This window comes from Pipistrellus kuhlii, unplaced genomic scaffold (genome assembly GCF_014108245.1).
Source record: "Pipistrellus kuhlii isolate mPipKuh1 unplaced genomic scaffold, mPipKuh1.p scaffold_m20_p_6, whole genome shotgun sequence".
Taxonomy (NCBI): Eukaryota; Metazoa; Chordata; class Mammalia; order Chiroptera; family Vespertilionidae; genus Pipistrellus; species Pipistrellus kuhlii.
Genome location: NW_023425562.1, coordinates 29,700,844 through 29,722,463, shown reverse-complemented (window position 1 = coordinate 29,722,463; position 21,620 = coordinate 29,700,844). Strand labels below are relative to the sequence as shown.

Genomic DNA, 21,620 nt, shown 5'->3' with positions numbered 1-21,620 from the left:
GCACATACACACGATGTTGAAGAGGTTTCTACATGAAAGGGCATCCTGAGTACTGAGAGGCGGGGTCTTAGGTAAGTGGGATTTTTCTAATTTACTAGAAGTTGATCTTCAAAGATCACAGAAGATAATCCTTTCTCTATAAAGAATAATAGAGTCGACATTATTTCTGAACTATTTCCTTTCCAGTAATTTAGAAGGAATTCATGTCTGTGACTTTTAGTTTTTTAGGTACTGCTTAATCTTTTCAATAATCTTTATTATAAATATTTTAATAATTTACTTTATAAAAGAAAAATGATTATTCTTGTAAGAGTTGCTACATTTAAAGACTCACCATGCATCTACCTAAAAAAAACAACTTCTTTTAAAGTGGCCTATCTTGCCGAAACCGGTTTAGCTCAGAGGTAGAGCATCAGTTTGCGGAATGAAAGGTACCAGGTTCGATTTCGGTCAGGGGCATGTACATTGGTTGCAGGCACATCCCCAGTAGGGGGTGTGCAAGAGGCAGCTGGTTGATGTTTCTCTCTCATCGACGTTTCTAGCTCTCTATCTCTCTCCCTTCCTCTCTGTAAAAAATCAATAAAATATATATTTTTTAAAATAAATAAATAAAAATAAAGTGGCCCATCGTTATTTTTTTTCACTTTATTTTTTTTAATTTAAACTTTTTATTGTTTAAAGTAATACATGAGTCTTCTTTTTCCCCCCATTGACCTCTCCCCAGGCACTCCCATCCCCCAGGACATACCCTCATCCCCCTTTCTGTGTCCACTGATTATGCTCATATGCATGCATACAAGTCCTTTGGTTGATCTTTTACCCTGTCCATCCCTACCCTCCCTGCCCCCCTCCAAGCCCTGCCTTCCCTCATAGTTTGGACAGTCTGTTGGATGTTTATGGTTCTATTTTTGTTACTTAGTGTATGTTGTTCACTATATTTCACAAATGAGTGAAATCGAGTGTTATTTATCTTTCTCTGACTGACTAAAAAGTAACTTATTAGTCTTTCAAAGACTTTCCATATAAAACAGAGCTACCTATTAGTAGTTCTATCATAGTGGAATGATCCTATTCAAGTCAACAAGCCCTTCTCAATAGAAAATAGTAACTGGATATATGTATGTTAGAGCACTATTATTAATTTTGGAGCATAACACAGAGACATCAGATACTATGTTTAATGTTATATTTTAATTTTTAACTTAAAGTTCTTCATTTTTATTATATTTCTTTCAAGGGATTTATTTTTTAATGAAAAAGACTTTATGATGAAACAGAGGAATCTTTATCTTTAATTATGCACTTCCCCAAATTAATATTATTTTTAATCCTCATGTGAGGACATGCTTAGAGGGAGGGAGAAGGGGAGGAGAAAGAGAGAGAGAGAGAGAGAAGAGAGAAAAACATCAATGTGAAAGAGAAACATCGTTCAGTTGCCTTTTATATGTGATTGGGGATTGAACCACAACCTGGGAATGTGCCCTGTCTGGGAATTGAACAGGCAACCTTTCAGTGCACAATGCTCAACCAACCGAGGCACTCCAGTTGGGCACAAATTATTATTTTTTTTACCAACCATTAGTTTTAAACACTTACACTTTATGGGATGATCTACTTCTTGAAGTGACATGTAATTATTGGGAATGATACTTAAATGGCAGAAGGAGCTGATATTTATTGTTTGATACTGAGATAAATATTCGTTTTCTCCATCGTTTATGACCATAACATTCTAGTTATCTGGTTCAAATGTAATATTTTATGAGTTAACAATTGCAAATACAATATGGTTTTAAGCTGTGGTGTTTTATCCAAATACCTAAATGATGTTTTCCTGCCTCTGAAGCACATGTTTGCATTTAGATTTGCAATACAATCACCTCTCTCCATTCCCTTCCACAGGCCAGTCAAGCAAGGAAGAGAAGCCAAGGTCACAGGCACTGATTTAACAATGCATTTTTCTACCAACAAACACTTCACCAGATAGATAACTTAATAAACGCTCCCACTTGTTCTTTATTATCCCCTCTAGTTGCTCCACATCAAGAGAATTCCCCACTTTCTGCCCAGGCTTCCTCCCATCCAGGAGAACTTGAGTTATCAGGAGTCTATGCTCTGAATCCCTGCGAAAAGGAAGGTCAAACCTTGTGGACATAAAAACAGTATCTCAGTTGTACTAATCAGGATCCAGTAGTTCTTTCTCTAGAAAGGCCGTAAAGAACGTCCATATTCCCTTACCTTGCTGGTATTCTAAGTATGCTTTTTAATTAAAAGTAAAAGATAAATTCCTTTGTCAGCATGGCTGTGTAAAAAAAGGACTTATAATAATTGATTTCAAAAATATATTCTGATTACCTTTCCCTAAAATTAAATAAATGTTTCTTCTCAGATATACTAGTATTTGAATAAAAACTATTCACTAAAAATTATTCCATATATATATATATATATATATATATATATATATATATAATTTACTTTTCATAGTTACAGAATAATTATTATTCCTCATTGCTTATGACCACATCTGCTAGAAGATGAAAGAAAGTTAGAAATATGTACTGGAGAAAACATGTTTTAAAAAAAATTCTTTTCAAAAGACCCTCAGGTTGCAGAATCATTTCAAAGACAACCAAAATATTTCAATTAAAGGGAAACTATGTGAGCTTCCAGTAGGAGGAAGGATGGGAAATCAAAGGGTGAGAAAGGGCACTAAGATCAAGAACCTACCAAGAACAAAAGTTTGATTTTACACATAAAAATCAAAGGCAGAAGGAGGGCTGTCGCAGGACACGTGACAAGTTTTACCATTACTTAGCTGTTAATAAATTAGATGACACATTTTTGTTGAGAGACATTATTTACTTTAGTTACTAGTAGTATTACTGGAATACTAATTTGCCTTTTGCCCCCCACCCCCATTCAGCGTACACAATGGAATCATTTTCTATCCCTGAATTTAACTGGTAGCTAAAGACTTTATAAGGCCAAACTCCATGGAGCATGAAATAAATTCCTTCTCATTCACCAGTAGCTTTTTTTTTCTTTTTCCTTTCTTCACAGCCTGAATACATTTGGTTTTCTTAAATATATTTCAGGAACACACTAATCTGCTGGAAATTTCTTTATTACTGTTAGATGAAAAATTGCTATGAAGCTGGCAAAAATGCTACTACACACAATTACCAAAGATTTCAGCTGAGAGACTTTGATAGTTGAATAATTCATTTTCAAAGATTTTCCCAGCAGAAAATCTTTTCTCCACCTTAAAAGAGAGTATGTGCAATGCTGACTAGCCCTAAAGCTCAGAGCACCTTCTTTATCAATGTTTCTGAAATGATTCAGGGCCAATGGCTCAGGGCCTTAACGATGTATCTGTGTGCAAGAGAAGCAAGTTTTTTTTCTAATGACTTTTTTTCTATTTTGGAAAAAAAACAACCCAAGTTCTACAAAATGTTATCTGCCTAATTCCTAATCATTGTAATATTATGGGGTAAAAATGGCTTGCAATTCTTAGTTAATGGATCTGTGGTGATATTTCAGGTCATTTTTTTATCAGCATGAAACTAAATATTATGCATATTTTATCAGATTGAATAATAAAAGTGGCTTCAGATGTCAAGAGATTTTGTTCTGAAAAAACAGTCAAAGCTACTTGTTCAATCCATGAAGAAATTTGAAAAAATAGGAATTTAAAGCTTCTGAATTGAGAAAATTGTGACTTTTAAAAAAACATTCAAATTCTTCCCCCCACCCCATATATGCTCTGTTCATTTCCCTAATCTCACCCACTTATCATGTAAATTTCTACAAATTGATTAGGAAAGACTGCTATTACAAATAAACTATCCTGTTTCCAGAATTCTCTTTGAAATATGGTATCACCTTATTGAACTACAAAAGCAGTACCTTAAACAGCTACAAATGACATTAATTAGTGAGAAATCCTAGAAACATTTAATACTGTTCCATAATATAACATCAAACTATTCTAAAAATATAGTTTAGGTATTCTAATGACATAAATTTCTAATAGTTAAGGTATTCAAATAATATTTCAGGTATTCTAATGACATAAATTTTTAAAGGATGCATGAATTCACATTTAGTAACATATTCATATGTCATTTAAAAAGCGGGTAAGAACCTTGTATTAAGTTCAATAAATTTTTTGCCCAGACAATGTGGCTCAGGGGTTGAGTGTCGACCTATGAACCAGGAAGTAAAAGGTGTATATATGGTTTAAAATCCTTATATGGTTCCTCATTGCTTTCAAATCAATTTGTTTCCTTCCTCTGCACCTTTCACATTCCCTGCTCATCCTTCAAGCTAAGCCCAGGTCTTCCCTGGACTCAGGCTAATATAAATGTTTTTCTTTTGTCCCGCCTTATATCAGCATGCCCTCTCCCTGCACTTACCATCTACACAGAGATCATTAACTTGCTGACAAGTCTCCCCCCAATTCTTCTCCCCTCACTATCCTTCTCCAAAAAACATAATCAACTTTCTATTTGCATGTGATGTTTCCTACAACCTTGATCCTCAGCCGAAGGACCCTCAGAGGCTGGTTGTGCTTCCCATCTAAGCTTATGGCAATAGCCCTTTCTGGATTCTTGCTTACTCCTTGGTGATAAAAACAACACAGTTGGCCCCAAATGGAGTTGGTCCTATTAAATCCCAGCTCTCCAAACCAAAACTTAATTACAGTTTCTAGCTCTCCCAGAAATGGAATCTTAAACCAGCCATGCAGGAATTGCCTGATCAGCACTAGTCAGGTAATCTGCGGCCAGGCCCTTGCCATCCTCTAAAACAGTGGTTCTCAACCTTTCTAATGCTTCGACCCTTTCATACAGTTCCTCATGTTGTGGTGACCCCCAACCATAAAATTATTTTTATTGCTACTTCATAACTGTAATTTTGCTACTGTTAATGAATCGTAATGTAAATATATGTGTTCTCAACCTGTTGGTTGCGACAGATTGAGAACCCACAGGTTGAGAACCTCTAGCAGGGTTGCCTACCAGGGGTCCTCAAACTTTTTAAAGTGGGGGCCAGATCACGGTCCCTCAGAGAGCTGGAGGGCCGGACTATATGAACTACTAATTCCTACTGTAACACCTCGGCTGCGCTCACTGCCCAAAAAACCTGGCGGGCCGGATCAGACTCCTCTGAGGGCCGCATGTGGCCCGCAGGCCGTAGTTTGAAGATGCCTGCCTAAGACCATCAGAAAACACAGACATTTACATTACAATTCATTAACAGTAGCAAAATTACAGTTATGAAGTACCAACAAAAATAATTTTATGGTTAGGGGCCACCACAACATGAGGAACTGTATGGAAGGGTCAAGGCATTAGAAAGGTTGAGAACCACTGCCATGTAAGGACCCAAAATGGCCAAAAAGAGCTCTTTGGAGAAGTCTTTACCCGTTTTTCCCTCTCCCCTAGAAAAAGCCCGAATATTCCTCCCCCCTGTTGAATGCCCTGTCCTTCTATTAAATGGGCTTCGATAAAAGGAAGAAATCCCAAGCGAGAGAGGCTGCTCTGTTGGTGGAGAAGCCCACTCTCAGTCTCCCTGCTTCACGAATAAACTCCCTTTCATTTCCAGCTCTATGCTGGCTCCTTTTGGAATTCTTTCCTGCAAAAGCCAAGAACCCACCATGTGTGGGTGACCTTCAGGTCCCCGAGTCCTGGGAACACCTGCATCACTTTTACTTCTGATTGATCAGCAATTGATAGCAACTCCTTCTAACAAGTAAGTGGTTCCTTACTCCTCTGCTCCTTTCCCACGAGAAACCTGAGCCAAATACTTTGTCATAACAGGAGTACAATATTTAAAGAAATTCTATTTCATGTGACATGACAAATTAAAAATCATTTTAATCACTATTAAATGAACTTGTTTTGTATATCAAATACCGGTATCCTCAGAGAGTTTAAATAATAACACATCAAAGCCAATGTTGAAATACATGGAAGTCTTGCTTGTTTATTATAAAACAAATAGGGCTTTCATTTCCAGTGAGAATTGTTCAAATATTACCAGATAGTTATTTTATGCCTCGAATCAAGAAAAATCTCACACTTGGGAAGGTATTAAGTGAGGGTGGCTTGAGTCTCCTGCAGACAGGGAGCTCTTCAGCCCCACAGAAGCACTAACTAGAGAATGTTTGTTCTCATCGCCTCCTTTCCACCCCCCACAAAAGCAAGTACTCCTTTTCTGGACTAAACCAACTTAATCATTGATGGCTGTTAGTAAAAGAAAAGCCTTCTAGAGATTCCAAGGCCCTTTCTAGCACAGTGAGAAGGGGATGGGGCGGTGGGAGGGCGGGGAGGCAGAGAAGGAGAGAAAGGGAGAGAAAGAAAGACCCTCACACAAACAGTGAGGAAAAGTCAAATCCAAATTCCTGAGAGTTTGACCTTTAACACAGTTTTTATTTTTCTCACAAGGGAAAACGAAGAGAAGATTAATCTCTGAAAAACCAGAGGGGGTGGTAAGTGAAAGAAAGACCTTAGCTGGGTTTTGCTAGACTGCCATTTCCATACCAATGGGCTCAAGGTGTCCTTGACAAAGACAGGGACAGTTTTCACTGTAAGATAAAGAAGCCTGTGAGCAAGCAAGGCACAAACACTGTCTGTAGAAAACAGAGCTTATCAGGGGTCACCTACTCCTCCCAAAAAGCCTTCTTTAATACTTGTATTCCATGACACTGCAGTTTTTAATTCAGCACAGAAGTTTTGTTGCAGAGAAAAATATAATTCATTCATCATGCAGTGTTCTCTTTTGCTGCCAAAAAATTTTAAATTGTTGTTGAAGAGTAATGATTTAAATAATTCTACCTGATCGAAAGCATAATTGCACACAGACAAACCACAAAAGCAGCTTGATGTTCGCATATATTTTTAAATGTTATATCCTTTCCAGTGCCTGAAAGACACTGCCCCTCGCACTCCTCCCGAGTCCCTACAGGAGTGAACTCTTAAAGGAAAAGTCCAGAAGCAAGGAGAACATTGACACTGAACATCACCAGCCCTGTTGAGTTATGATGTAGTTTCATCATTTATAACCTTTGCACTGTTTATATCATATTTGAAATACCTAAACACATCCATTCAACATATTCATCAGCCCAAACACTTCCAAAGATAATCAATTTTTCCACAAATCCTTCAAGGTCTCGGTTATTTCTTCACCTTTCCTCTGCCCCTTCCGTGCTCTATTGTATAGATTGTACTTGCTTAGGCTGTGAAACATTGATATCCCCATGTAGGAATATGCCCAGGGCTGCTTCATGAGTGTGTGTGACCAGTAATTGCCTTTGGTTTAATGCTCTGCTGAAACCATCTTGAAATTGTTCACAATTTAAACAAGGGCCCCACATTTTCATTATGCACTAGCTCTTCAAATCATGTAGCTGGCCCTAGTGGTAGCTTCAACTGAGGATGACCCTCACAAGTGTCCAAGAATCTCTAACAAAATCATTTCGCATTCAAGACGGTGTTGCTACCTCTCCCTGACCTCCAGTACAATGACCTCCGATCCGCCAACTACAGCTCCTTTTATTCCACTGCATATCTAAAGGGACATTTTATAAACAAATAACTCATTTGAGCTACCTTTCACCTTGCAGACCAACAGTAGACAAATATATTTAAGAACTAAACACTTCCATCAAAAGTACAGGGTTAAATTATCTTGGTCTAATTCTCACTGGGATAAATAAAACTGTATAAATAATATTCAGTTCTAGTACCCTTGGTGTTTGTTTTCTGGAATTTGGCTTCCTCTTTATATAGATACATACATTAAATATAATAGGTTTTCTATTGTTTAAAAAAATAAATAAAAGCTGTTACTATGTCAAAGACATGTATAAGACTTGTATTCACTGTCTCTAGTTCCTTGCCTCACATTTGCTCTTTACTGGACTTCAATTGGAATTCTGTTTCTTTAAGTCAATAAATTGCCATTTTTAAAAAATATATTTTATTGATTTTGTACAGAGAGGAAGGGAGAGAGATAGTTAGAAACATCGATGAGAGAGAGTCATCGATCAGCTGCCTCCTGCACACCCCCCACCGGGGATGTGCCCGCAACCAAGGTACATGCCCTTGACCAGAATCGAACCCGGGTCCTTCAGTCCCCAAACTGACGCTCTATCCATTGAGCCAAACTGGTTTCGGCAATAAATTGCCATTTTCAAGGCCTCCATTAATTTCTATCTTGTCAAACCTAACATCCAGTTTACTTTCAGTTTACTTAATCTCACTGTAGCTTTTGTTAAGAATGATCTTTCTCCTTCTTAAACACTGTCTCCTTTTGGCCTCCATCACACTATAGACCCCCCCCAGGTTTTCCCTCTGCCACACAACTTGTGAATCTCTGCTAATTCTGTGATAGGCACTCAGACAGACATAACAGAGCAGGGATGAGGGACCAGGTACGGAAGGTCACAGGGCAGAAAGCTCTGGATGCCTAGCAAGGAGCAAAACAGAAAACAAGGACCTGGCCCCCGGGTAACCTTTCCTTCCCTAACATATCGATGATGGAGCAGTTTGGACCCCCTGATCTTCATATCACTGGTCACTCAGTTTAGACCCTGTGACCTTTCCTCCCTAGAGATAACCACCGAGGCCTCCGTTATAGTTAAGCTTCAGGCCCAGAAAAAGCAACCCAGGTGGGTGATGCCAGGACCAGCTGTAATGACTAAAGACCCCTACCCTGATGCTGACCAATCGGCAGAGACCAGGACCCTGAAAGAGCACATCTGGAAAACTGATGAATATTCTACTGAAGTCTTTCCTTGGGACCTCCCTTAAGATTCCCACCTGCAAGAAACTCTCTGGATGAAGAACCTAGTGGGCACCGAACCATTCCCTTCCTCCTTTCCTTCCCCCACAAGTGTGCATCTCCTAAATTCTAAGAGTCCCAGGAGACTTGTAACCAGGGGAGCAATGGGGCAGTGGCCGCTCATTCTGGGCTAACCCCCTGAACCTGTGTCCGAGGCCCCTTTTTCTCTGACTTCCCCACGAGCCAAAGAAACCCAGCCTTGCGTTTCCTGTTGCTTCTCTATGCCAAACCTTTCCTTGTTTCACTATCCTGAGGGTGCTTTTGCTATGGCCAATAAAAACTCATACTTGCTTTGCTGCACTTTATCTCTTAACTAAACTCTTTCCTTCAAGAAGACAAGAACTGAGGTCTCGTCGTCTCACCAGTAACACTTATCCTAGAGGTCTCCACCTGAACTGATTTCCTTGGAAAGGAAAGCATTCGCCAAACAGGTGGATTGTCATGGGGAAAGTGGAAAGAAGAATGCTTTCCCAAAAACATTAGTTTAATATTAGTAATCCTAATTTAGGAAATAATATAAAAAGACATCAGATGTGAGTTAGTGGAATTTCAACAGTGGCCAAAGTAAAACTAGCACAAATTTAATAAGGGTAAATGCAAGACCTTCGACTTTTCCCCCAAAACCCTCTGCCAGCACAGAATAGTCTTGGCAAAGGTAGAAAAGACATTACAGTTCCTGGTGACAGAAATACATAATATAAGATCAGTGTTATGAAAAATATCAACATGATCTAAGGTTGAATTAATAATGCCGTACTATTAAAGACAGAGGAAGATGAACCTTAGCAGTCACAAATGTAATAACTATGACTTCACTATGCACATATGTTAGAATGTCATTCTATACACAAGTTTGCAAAGAGGAAGTACTTCTCAAACTTTATGCACACAAATCACCTGGAGATCTCATTAAAATGCAGATTCTGGTTCTGTAGGTCTGGGGGAAGGGGGCTGAGACGCTTCACGGCTGAGCATCTTCCACGGTGGCTGCTTGAAGTCCAAGAGCTTAGATGATCTCTTGGCTTTTTTCCAGTTCTAGCACTCTAGAGTTGGCCAATTCAGCCAAACCTTGGCACAAAGATCATCAGACTGATTAGTGAAGTCATGCTTTCTCCAGCAACTTTCTGTCACTATTTAACCAGAACTCCAGACTTCCCATCCTGCACTCAATTCTTGGAGCCCTTTGACAACTATTTTTTAGAGGAAATGAGGTGCTTCAGTTAAGACAAAAGTTGTTAGCTTACTGCAAAGAAAGAAGAACTTTCAATGGCTCCAACATTAAAGACCCAACATACAAACAAGGTCAACTGAGCATCCAATAGGGAAATCTATTAAAGCCAACCTGTTCCTCTTGAATGATGCTGCCACTGGCCTGGTTCATTCATATTGAAAACAATGCTTTTGAAGACGTGGCGGAATCTTTATAACATAATGTTAAAATTTAAACAGAAGGCATTTACATAGCACTAGCTAATTTCTGACAGAGGGCCACCCATTGAAGCCCCAGTCCTGCTGGTTACTGGAATTCCAACCAGTTTGATATGGCAGAAGATAAGGTTCCTATTGTCTATCCAGGTGTCTATTCAGAGGGCCTACAGGGATGGCTTTGCACAAGGTGAGGAGAGGTGGGTCTGAGAGTACACCAGGACATCCGTTCCCAGAATGCCTCACGAGCTTGCATTTGAGCTTCCAGGTTGTAGGTCTAAGTGACAGATGGAGAGGGAGGAGTTTTCAAGAGAGCCTCTGAGAACAAAAGCAGGGCCATTCATAGAAGGTGGGGCTATCTCCCCATTCTGATGAAGAAAACAGCTTGATAGAGATGAGGAGAGTCAAGGACACACAACTCATCACCAAAGACTCTCTCCTCTTCTTTTTCTTTATCTCATTAAAATAAGAGTTTTAATATCACTTCATTTTTATTTTCTAAGTTCTTCGCTATATTTTTATTATGATATATAGCCAGAGAGCATGTACTTTATTTCCACATGTTAGTAATAAAGAAATCAGAAACCAGGCCAGACCACAATAGATTACTCAAATAAACCACATTTTATATACATCTTCTGTAGCTTATTTTCTTTGAGAAAAAGACACTAAAAACCCAAATGTCCTTCCTTTACTACACACTCTACTGGGGTTCACATGCAGGTTTCCCATTTTGAGCAAATGGCAAATCTCTAACGGATACGTTGTTGAACAGTGAGGTCTTGTAGTTTAAGTTCTAAGATGCACCTTCCACACTTACTGTGCTTCTTCCTTCCCAGTTAGCGCCTCAGCACAGACCCCCTACCTGCTGTTTTCCCCAGACACATGGCTTTCACCCTGAAGAAGTTGGCAAGTCTAGGGGCCTGATTTGGGGATAGCAGAATGTCAGCCCTTCTTGCAACACCTGGGACTATACTCCCAAGCTTCCAGTACAGCACTTGTTTGAATGCAGGGTCTGCAGATCCCACAGAGTTCTTCACTACAGTGTGATGACAATTACTCACTGAGGACATAAGAAGCTTTGACTCAGGATGAACATCCATTTACACATAAACAGTAACTAGTGTCTGAAATTAAAAACCTTCAGTGTAAAGACCGGTATCACCTGTGTGTGTGTGTTTGTTTGTGTGTGTGTGTGTGCACATGCACATGTTACTCATGTTAAACTACCCATAAGCAACTAGCATTAAAATAGGTGATGCAACTTCCAAAAGTAGTAAACTGTATTCCGGCTGTAGTCCAGAAGTACCCACAACTTTGTTCTGTTATTTGTCTCCATAAACAATAGCACTTTACTAGTTAATGGCCAACTGATGTTTACAAAATGCCTAGGCAATTTTGTCTAGTTTGATTACCTGGATTCTTCCTTGTTCTCCATCCTCAATTACTATCTGGGTGCCCCTCTAAGGTCCCTCAGGCCTCTGGAGCTGGAACTCTGTCCTTTCCCCGCCCACACTCCCTAGATTATCCCTCTGCTTAGTGACTTCCCTAATTCCAACTGCATGTTCCTCTGGATCTCAAAATAATGACCACTGGATTCACCTGGGCATTGATGTTATTAAAATCTGATGTGCAGCCCAGAGAGCGACCTTCCTATTAACTGTGCTTGCTCTCCTGGAGCACACGGAAGAGCTACGGTAGTTACATAGTTGAGCTCTGAGTTCATGAGAGAAAGGGAGCAAACAAAATATACAATAGATAGCAACTTCCACCATTGTGGCTTTAATCCAACCACTCCTTCTTTGACTATTTCTCAACATTTTTTCAATATATGCACTTTTGGGCCCTGGCTGGTTTGGCTCGGTGGATAGAGCATCCATCTGGGTAGCCGATCAATAATTCTCTCTCATCATTGATGTTTCTCTCTCTCTCCCTCTTCCTTCCTCTCTGAAATCTATAAGGATATATTTTTTAAAATATATATGCACTTTTGGTTCTATGAACTTCAAAAAAAGTTGATCAAAGATGTCAACAGCTGCCCCAGGATCATTGTGAGGATGGCAGCTGAATGGAGTCCTCAAGATGTTGTACATCCCTGACTCCATATCCCAATATTTGCTCAGTGCATGAAGGAATGAGTGAATAAATGAATGAACAAACACAGGGGGGAAATTAGAAAAATTGAATAGAAATGACAATCGCACAAGAAAATATTTCCTCCCCCAAGAAAATATGAAATATTTAAAATGCCAACTCCCTTAAAGGAAAGCAATGAGAGCTTCCACAGGCATTTCACATGTTAGTGAATATCTCAAACTCTCCCCACCCTGAACTTCTAGACTGACCAGAAGTATGCTGACAAAGCCAGAGGGGAGTTTAGATTTTTACAAAGGTTGTGTTTGGGTGAAGGGGTCAGAGGTACAAACTTCCAGTTATAAAATAAGTAAGTCTGGAACCGTGGTTGGCAAACTGCGGTTCATGAGAGCCACATGCAGCTCTTTGGCCCCTTGAGTGTGGATCTTTCACAAAACACCACAGCCTGGGTGAGTCTATTTTGAAGAAGTGGTGTTAGGAGAAGTTTAAGTTTAAAAAATATGGCTCTCAAAAAAAATTTCAATCTTTGTACTGTAGATATTTGGCTCTGTTGACTAATGAGTTTGCCGATCACTGGTCTGGGAGATGCACTGTACAGTGGTGACTATAGTTAATAATACTGTATTGCATATGTGAAAGTTGCTAAGAGAGAATATTAAAAGTCTTCATCGCAAGGAAAAAGGTTGCAACTATATGTTGATGAATATATATTGGGAAATGATCACACAATAAGTCGATATATAATCATTGTATATTTGATTTATATATATAATGATTATATATATATAATCATATATATATATATATATATATATATATATCATTATGTTGTTTACCTGAAAATATAATTATATGTCAATATACCTCAATTAGAAAGAAAGAAAGAAAGAAAGAAAGAAAGAAAGAAAGGCCAGAATTAGAGAGTCAGAATAAAGGGATTGAAAGTGGGAATTTTAATGGGTGGGGAAAGAGTGCTAGCCCACAACAGGGTACAGCTACAAGAATAGAAAGTAAGCCACGTGGCAAAGACAGGTCTGGAAACAACTATGTAAACTATTGATAGAAATCCAAAGGGTCTACTTGAAATTACAAAGTTCTCTGTGCCTCTGGATACCAAAATTTGATTATGACTTTTTGAAATAGATTCCAGATCCCTCCTAGACCTGCCCAATGGTTATCTCTTGGGTGGTATAAAACCTAGGATGCTGGAGGATCTCATGGCCAGAAGGGGCCAGAACTTAGAGCTGGGAGTGCAATCCAGGGTCTATCAGTGGTTCTCAACTTTTCTAATGCTGCGACCCTTTAATACAGTTCCTCATAAAATTATTTTCATTGCTACTCCTTAACTGTAATTTTGCTATCATTATGAATCATAATGTAAATATCTATGTTTTCTGATGGTCTTAGGCTCTACAGCAGCTGTTCTCAACCTGTGGGTCTTGACAGTTTATACCTCTGACTTAATTAAATGACATATAGCCAGAGACATGAAAGTGTCTGTACTAAAAGTTTGTACCTCTGATTCCGTCACCCCATTCATTTATTCACTCATTCTCCACCCACAGGTTGAGAACTGCTAGAGGAAGGAGATGTTCAGGATAGAAAGGGAGGATAAGGGCTAGTTGCCTGTGAATGAATTTGGAGGGATTACAGAGGGTGGTGGCCTGTGGGCAGGAGCAGGAATGGATGAAGCAGAGGGGTGTATGATGAAGGCAGTGCTGTAGCAACAGTGCATGTGAGACCAGATCAAGGGTAAGAATGCCAGCATTATTCAAAGTGGCTCCTGGTAGTAAGTCAGACAGCTGGTGATCATTTGCAGTGGTAACAGGGAAAGACAACAATAAATCAGGGAGTTCTTTAAAGGAAGAACTAAAATTCAAAGAGACAATGTGGAGAAGGAGATTTAAAAAGAAGAAAAGTAAGATGAAGTCATGGTAACCGAAAGAATGCCACAAACTGGAGAAGCAGAGAGGGAGTCATTGAGGCAGGAAAGAATTCCTGTGCTGGGACTGTGACAAGAAACAACCACTTTCTGAAAGTAAAATTCTGTCATTGCAGAAATGTTGGAAGGCATGTAAATGTGTTGCAGTGTGAGGTATGTTTTCCCAAATCTAAATATTCTTTTAACTAAAAGTGATTTATTAAACGTAAGCATCTTCTTTATTGTTGTAGAGAATGTCCTGGGATTCTGGCAAGAAATTATGAAGCAATGGAACAAAATGCAAGAAATTCTTTAGGGAATGGGAGAAGATGGCACTTTCCATAAATACTGAGTTATCTAAATTTGACATTCCCACCAGCAATACAGGAGGTTGTCTGGCACAAGAATTTGAGTCATACTCCTGCTGGGCCAACAGATCAGACTTCAAGATAACTTCAGGAATGAAAAGATCCAAACTTCAAATAGTGGGTTTAGAAAAGAAAAAATAATGTGCACCACACTGAAATCAGAACCTTATGTGTGTGTATGCTGGGGTTTCTGGATTAACAGTCTGAGATAAATGCTTACCTAGGCAAGAATGTTATCCACCGAGCTGATGTGGAATCTCACTGTCTCCATTGTCTGTCTCCTGCCCCCAAGCAAGACACAAAATCACTGGGAACAAGTTAATCCAAAGAAAGCTCCCCTGATCCAGACAAGAAAACAGAGACCCAAATAGAAGGGCTCTGTGCTATTAAGTGGTTACTCTGGGGATGGACTGTCACCCTCCACAAAAAGGACATGAAAATGCAGCGAAACCAGCTACAGCATGGTGCTGCATGCTGAAATAGCTCCCTGACAGGCATGTTCCAAGATCATGACCTTAAGTAAAATTACTTCCATAAAAGATTGTCTCCTCATTAATTTTGAAATGCATTCATTTAACCAATTGTTCATAGATACATATTAGTATTTTAGAAATAAAACAAACAAAATAAGTATTTGCAAACATAAAAAGCTACATATATCTTTCATAGGAGACCACAGGTCTCTTGTTCATTCAAACATTTCTGAGGAATGTAACTGAAAATTTCACCTAAGATCTAGCATCAAGAGTTCTCTCTGGGTGTCTTCAGCTAATTTTTGTATCCAAAGTACAGGCTTAACTTTATTCACTGGGAATTACTTTTAAAATTAAGTTTCACACCAGGCTGGTGTGGCTTCATGGTTGAGGGTCAACCTATGAACCAGGAGGTCACAGTTTGATTCCTGGTCAGGCACATGCTCAAGTTGCAAGCTCAATCCCTGGTAGGAGGCATGCAGGAGGCAGCTGATCAATGATTCATTCTCTCTTATCATTGATGTTTCTATCTCTCTCCCTCTCCCTTCCTCTCTGAAATCAATTTTTAAAAATTTAATTAAGTTTCTCTTTGTCTGCCATAGGTGTTCCAATCATGAGTCATATTTATTGATAAAGTAAATAGCACACTATGCTAAGCTTCTAATAGAATTATTCTCAAATTTGACTTCTCTATACCATAAATTGTCTAAGATATAGTTTTAAAAATTATTTACTATTTAAGGTATAGCTTACTACTACTACTGTAAACAACACTTAGAAACAGCACAATGTTGTCAAATTAATTGATGATCTAGTTTTTAAATTCCGAAAGATCTAAGCAACATGGGTCTAATGCCTTTCTGTGAAAGACCATCTTGAAAGGAACAAATTGGAAGGTGGAAGTTTTACAAGTATGTAAATTCATTAAGTGATACATTACTATCCTGCAATAGGTACATCGAAGGAGAAGAATGGCGGAAGGTAGTAGAGAGAGGAATATGGTTCCATATTTTGTCAGGAAATAATGGGTACCTCCCTTATACTATTAAGGAAGAAGTAGGCTTCATAAGTAGCTTGCTTTTGAGTTACATGAAGAAATAGCTATGGAAAGATACTCAAGAAAACAAAAGAAAATGATAACATCAAGACTTAACTTTTTTTCTCTACAGCCTTTAGTACCTTTTGAGTTTTCTGCCATGGGCAGGGATTACCTGTTCAAAAATATTTTTTAAGTTACTTGATTCATAAATACAGATCTTAATTTGAATTTGACCCAGTAAAGGTAGGTGGCTATTAAAACAATGAATACACAGATGTAACGAAAGCAATCCCTTCCCTCAAGAAGCCCAAGCCAGAGTGAGGCAGAGTAGCCAGCTGATAGTTGACACCACCATGGAAACAGCAAGTAGGATAGCAGCACTAGGAGGAGAGCAGTGGTAGAACATCCAGGGACTGGGAACGTTTTCCAGGGAGTTAGGACCCTCACAGGGGTCTTGTCCTGCACTTAACAGCCCATGTGCCGGCAAACACTGGTGAGTTATGAACAGGTGCAGGTGTGCCCAAGATTACACCTGTTAGCCCTGGGACAAAAGGTGAGCTGACTCCTTGGTTTATCCCCAGTGAGACCTCCCCCGGTGTCATTTTGTGTGTGCATGACAGGAAGTGAAGGGTTTAGGTGTTGTTGGTCCAACAAAGGGTGGGGATGTTCCTAGAAAAATCGGCAGAGGCAGTACTGACAAAGAAGGGAGGCCTAATGGGAGAATCATCACAATATTTCCTGGATAAAACAAACAACTGCCAAGCCTAATCAGCAGTGGGGGCAGAAAATGAGAGACAGATTGCAGATTTTCATTTGGTTAAATCAACAAATCTTAATGTGGGCAATGAAAGAGGGAGGGGAGCCAGGATGGTGAGCATGCAGGGCAGGCAGACAGTAAGAGCCACCATCATGGATTGCATGCCTGTGTCACTAGGACATGCCCAAAACTGTAACTGTTTTCATGTGATATTTAATCATATTAATCCCATCCTTTAAAACAGGAAGACAGATGTTAAGAATTCAGATATGGCCCAGATGTGGCTTAGTGGTTGAGCGTAGACCTATGAAGTAGGAGGTCATGGTTTGAATCCCAGTCAGGGCATTGCCTGGGTTGTGGGATCAATTCCCAGTGTGGAGTATACAAGAGGCAACCAGTCAATGTTTCTCTCTCATCATTGATGTTTCTATCTCTTTCCCCCTCCATTCCTCCCTGAACTCAATAAAAATATTTTTTTTAAAAAAAGAATTCAGATGTGTAAAGAAACTTTAACCAATGTCATGGTTCATCAAAGTGACCAGTCTGATATTTGAGCCCAAGACTATCTGATTCCTAATCTAGACTCCCTGTTCTAAATAATTATATACACTGAGTGGTCAGATATACTATGATCTCTGAATGATTAATAATCTGGCCACTCAGTATATATCCTATATAATAAAAGGCTAATATGCAAATTGTCCCCTCCACCAGAAATTCAACCAGCAGGCAGGCTGGTTAACGGCCCATGTCTCCTCCCCTGGCCAGGCTGGCCAGACCCCACCCATGCATGAATTCACGCATCAGGCCTCTAATACACACACACACACACACACACACACACACACACACACACACTGAGTAGCCAGATTATTATGGGTTTAGAGATCATAATTATTTGGCCAGTCAAAGAATATAGCTTAAAAGAAGGCCTCCCCAATAGTTCTGTGCAAAATAGTAATACTGTAATGATGCTTGCAGCAAATAACTATTGAGGGCTAACCCTGTACTAAGCCCTGTTCTATGCATTTCATTGCATTGTTTCAGTTCATCACTAACAGTGTCTTCCAGGGAAACACCATTTTATTCCCATTTTACAGATGATGAAAACTAAAGTACATAGAAGCTAAGTAATTTGCCCAATTTCCCATTAGTAAAGCTAGAGAATACAACACATAAAGATTTATCTTGCTCTAACCCATTTGGCTCAGTGAGTAGAGAGTCAGTCTGTGGACTGAAGGATCCCAGTTTGAGTCTGGTCAAGGACATATCCCTAGTAGGGGGTGTGCAGGAGGCAGCTGATCAATGTTTCTCTCTCATGCATGTTTCTAACTCTCTATCCCTCTCCCTTACTCTCTGTAAAAAATAATAATAATAATAAAATATATTTTTTATAAAGGATTTGTCTTTTCATTTTCCTATAGACACTTCCTGTAGATAATAATGAATATCCATAAGACTTTATGAATAAACTATTATAAAATGGTAGCATGTTTCAAGGATGATTCCCTTGAAATAAGTGACCTTATAAACATTTTATGATAGTGGCTTTTAAAGCAGCACAATTCTAAGAGGGGCAGAACAAGACAGAACAGTGTATATGTTTATTCCATACCCTTGTCACATGTGAATTCTCCATCATGCTAGATTAACTACAGATGTAGGCTTTATATTTAATGTCTGAAAAAGAGAGAGGAAAAATGGAGTGGGCCAAAGTCCAGGAGATGTAGGAGTTGGGCAGTAAGGTTTTATTACACATATCTTTGTTTCTAACTGCTAAAATCAATATTTTTTGTTGTTGGCCCTTACTTGGGGAATATAGCTACAGAAAAGAAAAATGCACCTTTGAAATCCATTCAGGCACACACATTGTACTACTGAATACACACATGCTAAATATGAATACCATGTCACTTATGAGAATGAAATAAATTTCCCCTCATCCATAGAATAGTCATTTTTTTCTGTATACTTGGAATTATCTATTTGTTACTTAGAGGGGGAAAGGGAAGTTTAAAACAAAAGAATTGGTGAGCCAACCTGTGGAGCAACTATAATTCTATGTAATTGTGAGCTGTGGATTTAGCCTAACATTATTTGTAGAAACACACCACCTCTTATATGTAGCTTACTTTAAGCTGGTTACATTTCAAAAGAAATTAAGCCATTGGGTCACATACTGTGAGTCATAAAGTAATCTGGAAAAACTGCAGAAAGGATAGAGGGCTACTGATCAGGTAAATGCTATCAGATAATCATTACTTTCAAACACATACAGGTCAGTATTATTTTATTATTTTATTACGACCCTGTCATATAATTTCACTAATTCATGCTATCTATGTGGGACACAGATTTTCTTTTCTTTCTTTTTTTTTCTTTCTTTCTTTCTTTTTTTTTTTTTAATCAAATCTCTCTCAGAGATGCCTGTTGGGAAGGGTGATCGTTGGTGGGGTGGGGACTGAAGGCGGTGAACCAGATTCAAAGGCTCCAGCCATGGGTGGGTTTCCACAGCATCTTAAAGCAGGAAAGCTGTAGGGGGTCCACTTTCTCCAAACACCATTCATAACCGCCCAGGCTGAGCGCGGAGCCCCTGGAGGAACACGCAAAACATGAAGGGGCATCTCCTCCTACGTCTAGGACTTGCAATTTCTTATAACAATAATGCTGAGTCAAGCTGCTCCCTCTCCACCCCGTGAGAAACCGGGACGCATACACTTCGTGCAACCTGAGGGCAAAGAGCTCAGCTCCAGGCTCCAAGCCCTCTCTCCCCTAGGCCAGCCCTTTTCTTTCAAGGATAACTATGCAAATTCCCCCTCTCTCCCGGCCCTGGCTGGGCGCAGAGCTGAGCTATTCAGAGCCGCGTTTCCAAGCTCCGGTCCAATGCTTTCATCATGAATGCTTGAATGAATGAGATGGTCTCTTTTTTGCAGACTGACTAACTCAGCACAATGCCCAAACACATTTTTCCCACGACGGCATTTTTCATGCCACCTACCTATTTTTGACACGTGCTTTTTTTTTTTCTTTTCTTCTTAAAATGCATCTAATAAAAGGTGTATTTGTGCGCACATGCCCATGGCCATATGTTGCATGCATTAAGATGTTTTCAACATCTTGTGACCGCCTAGCCAACAAGCCAGCAACAAGGCTGGGAAGACTTAACTCCATGCTCAGAATGAGCAATGGGATTGGACTGCCTAGAAAAGAGGATTCCCCTTTCTCTCCTGGCATTGACAGAAACTAAGACTATTCGCTTCGGGTTTCTGTTCTTCCCAAACCTTGCCACCAGAGCCACTGTACCCGCGCCGCGACCAGCAGGCAGAGTCCTCCCTTCGCCAATGGCTCTTGCACTCCAGAGTGAGGAGGGTCTGAGCCGGAGCCGGGAACGAGCGGGCCAGGCCCCCTGGAGACCCCAGGCACAAAGAGCGGGGTTTGGGGGACGCATCTGTGCCCCAGACGCCGCCTGCGGTGCGGACCGGCCTCCCTGCCCGGGACAGCTGGCTCGGGGCGCTCTGCTCCCCGCGTCTCTCTCCGCCTGGGCTGCGGGTGGCCCGGGGGAGCCTGCCCTTCCCGGCGCGCGGGTCTGGGCTTCCCAACGAGGGACAATGGGGGAGCCCCGGGAGGACGCCTTTCCATTCAATCCCCGCGCCCCGCACTCCGCCCGCCGCCTGCCCCGCGCACCGGAGCCCGAGACCCACGCGGGGACAGCGCACCCCCCATCCCCAAAGCGCCCACGGCTGCCACCCCCGCGTGGCGCTTCTCTGGTACCGCAGGAGGCAGTGGGTGCCCCCCAAAGCCCAACGAGTCTGCAGCCGAAGGCTCGGAGGAGGGGCTGCCCCCCGCCTCGGAGACGCGCGCGGGGAAACCCACGTGTCCGGTCCTCCCGTCGGAGGGGAGCGAGGATGCGTGCACCGACCTCAGGAGAGACAAAGCGCGCGGCTTTGTCCCGCAACCGCCCCGGGGGCCGGCCCGCTCACCTCTCTGCTGGCACCGCGCCGCCGCCCAGAGCGCCGCGGCCAGCAGCGCGGCCCCCGCGCAGCCCCCGCGCATCTCGCCGCCGCCGCTCGGGGCTCAGGGCCTGGGACTGCAGCCGGATCAGCGGGACGGTGCAGAGCTTTCCCGGGGGCACCCTCCGCGGTCCGCCCGCCCCTGCGACACACCCCCGACCTCCGCCACGCCCGCCCCGCCCGCCGACGAAGACCCTCCCCCTGGAGGCCGGGGCTTGGCCCGGACCCGCCGGACCGCTGCTCCGGGCCAGGCCGCCCGCCCTGCGCGGTGCACAGTCCCCAGCTCCAGATTGGCGTGGCGCTGACCCGCGGCCGCGGCCGGGTCACAGTCGGGGATGTTTGGCAGAGAAAGCGACTAGAAAGGGGGAGCAACTGCTGGAGTTGGCCCGGAGGGGTGCTTTCCGAGAAAGGATTTGTCCTGTTGACCCAGCCCTATGGTGGCTCTGCAGCTCACCCTCCTGTTCCCCATGGGCTCTGGGTCCGCGCAGCTCCAGCGCTGCAGCTTCCGCGCCGCAGCTCAGACCAGCCCGCACCTTCCCTCTCCCCCACCCCGAGGTGCCCCCGGGGCAGGCGGCCAGCCCCCCCCCCTCCCTCCCCCGGCTTGGGACCAGGGCTTAGCTAAACTGAAGGTGGCCGGGCCCTGGCCTAGAGCCTTCCCTCTCTGGAGGCGAATCCCTGCTCAG

General features: G+C 41.6%; 1 protein-coding gene across 1 annotated transcript in view; it reads right to left on the bottom strand.

The window, feature by feature from the left end:
- LAMA1 (laminin subunit alpha 1) overlaps positions 1–21,047 on the bottom strand; it is a 130,762-nt gene extending 109,715 nt beyond the window's left edge. The window contains exon 1 of the mRNA XM_036419056.2: positions 20,908–21,047. Within this exon, the coding sequence (XP_036274949.1) occupies positions 20,908–20,980 (73 nt within the window). The 5' untranslated portion in view covers positions 20,981–21,047. The remainder of the gene's footprint in view (positions 1–20,907) is intronic.
- Between the last annotated feature and the right edge of the window lie 573 nt (positions 21,048–21,620).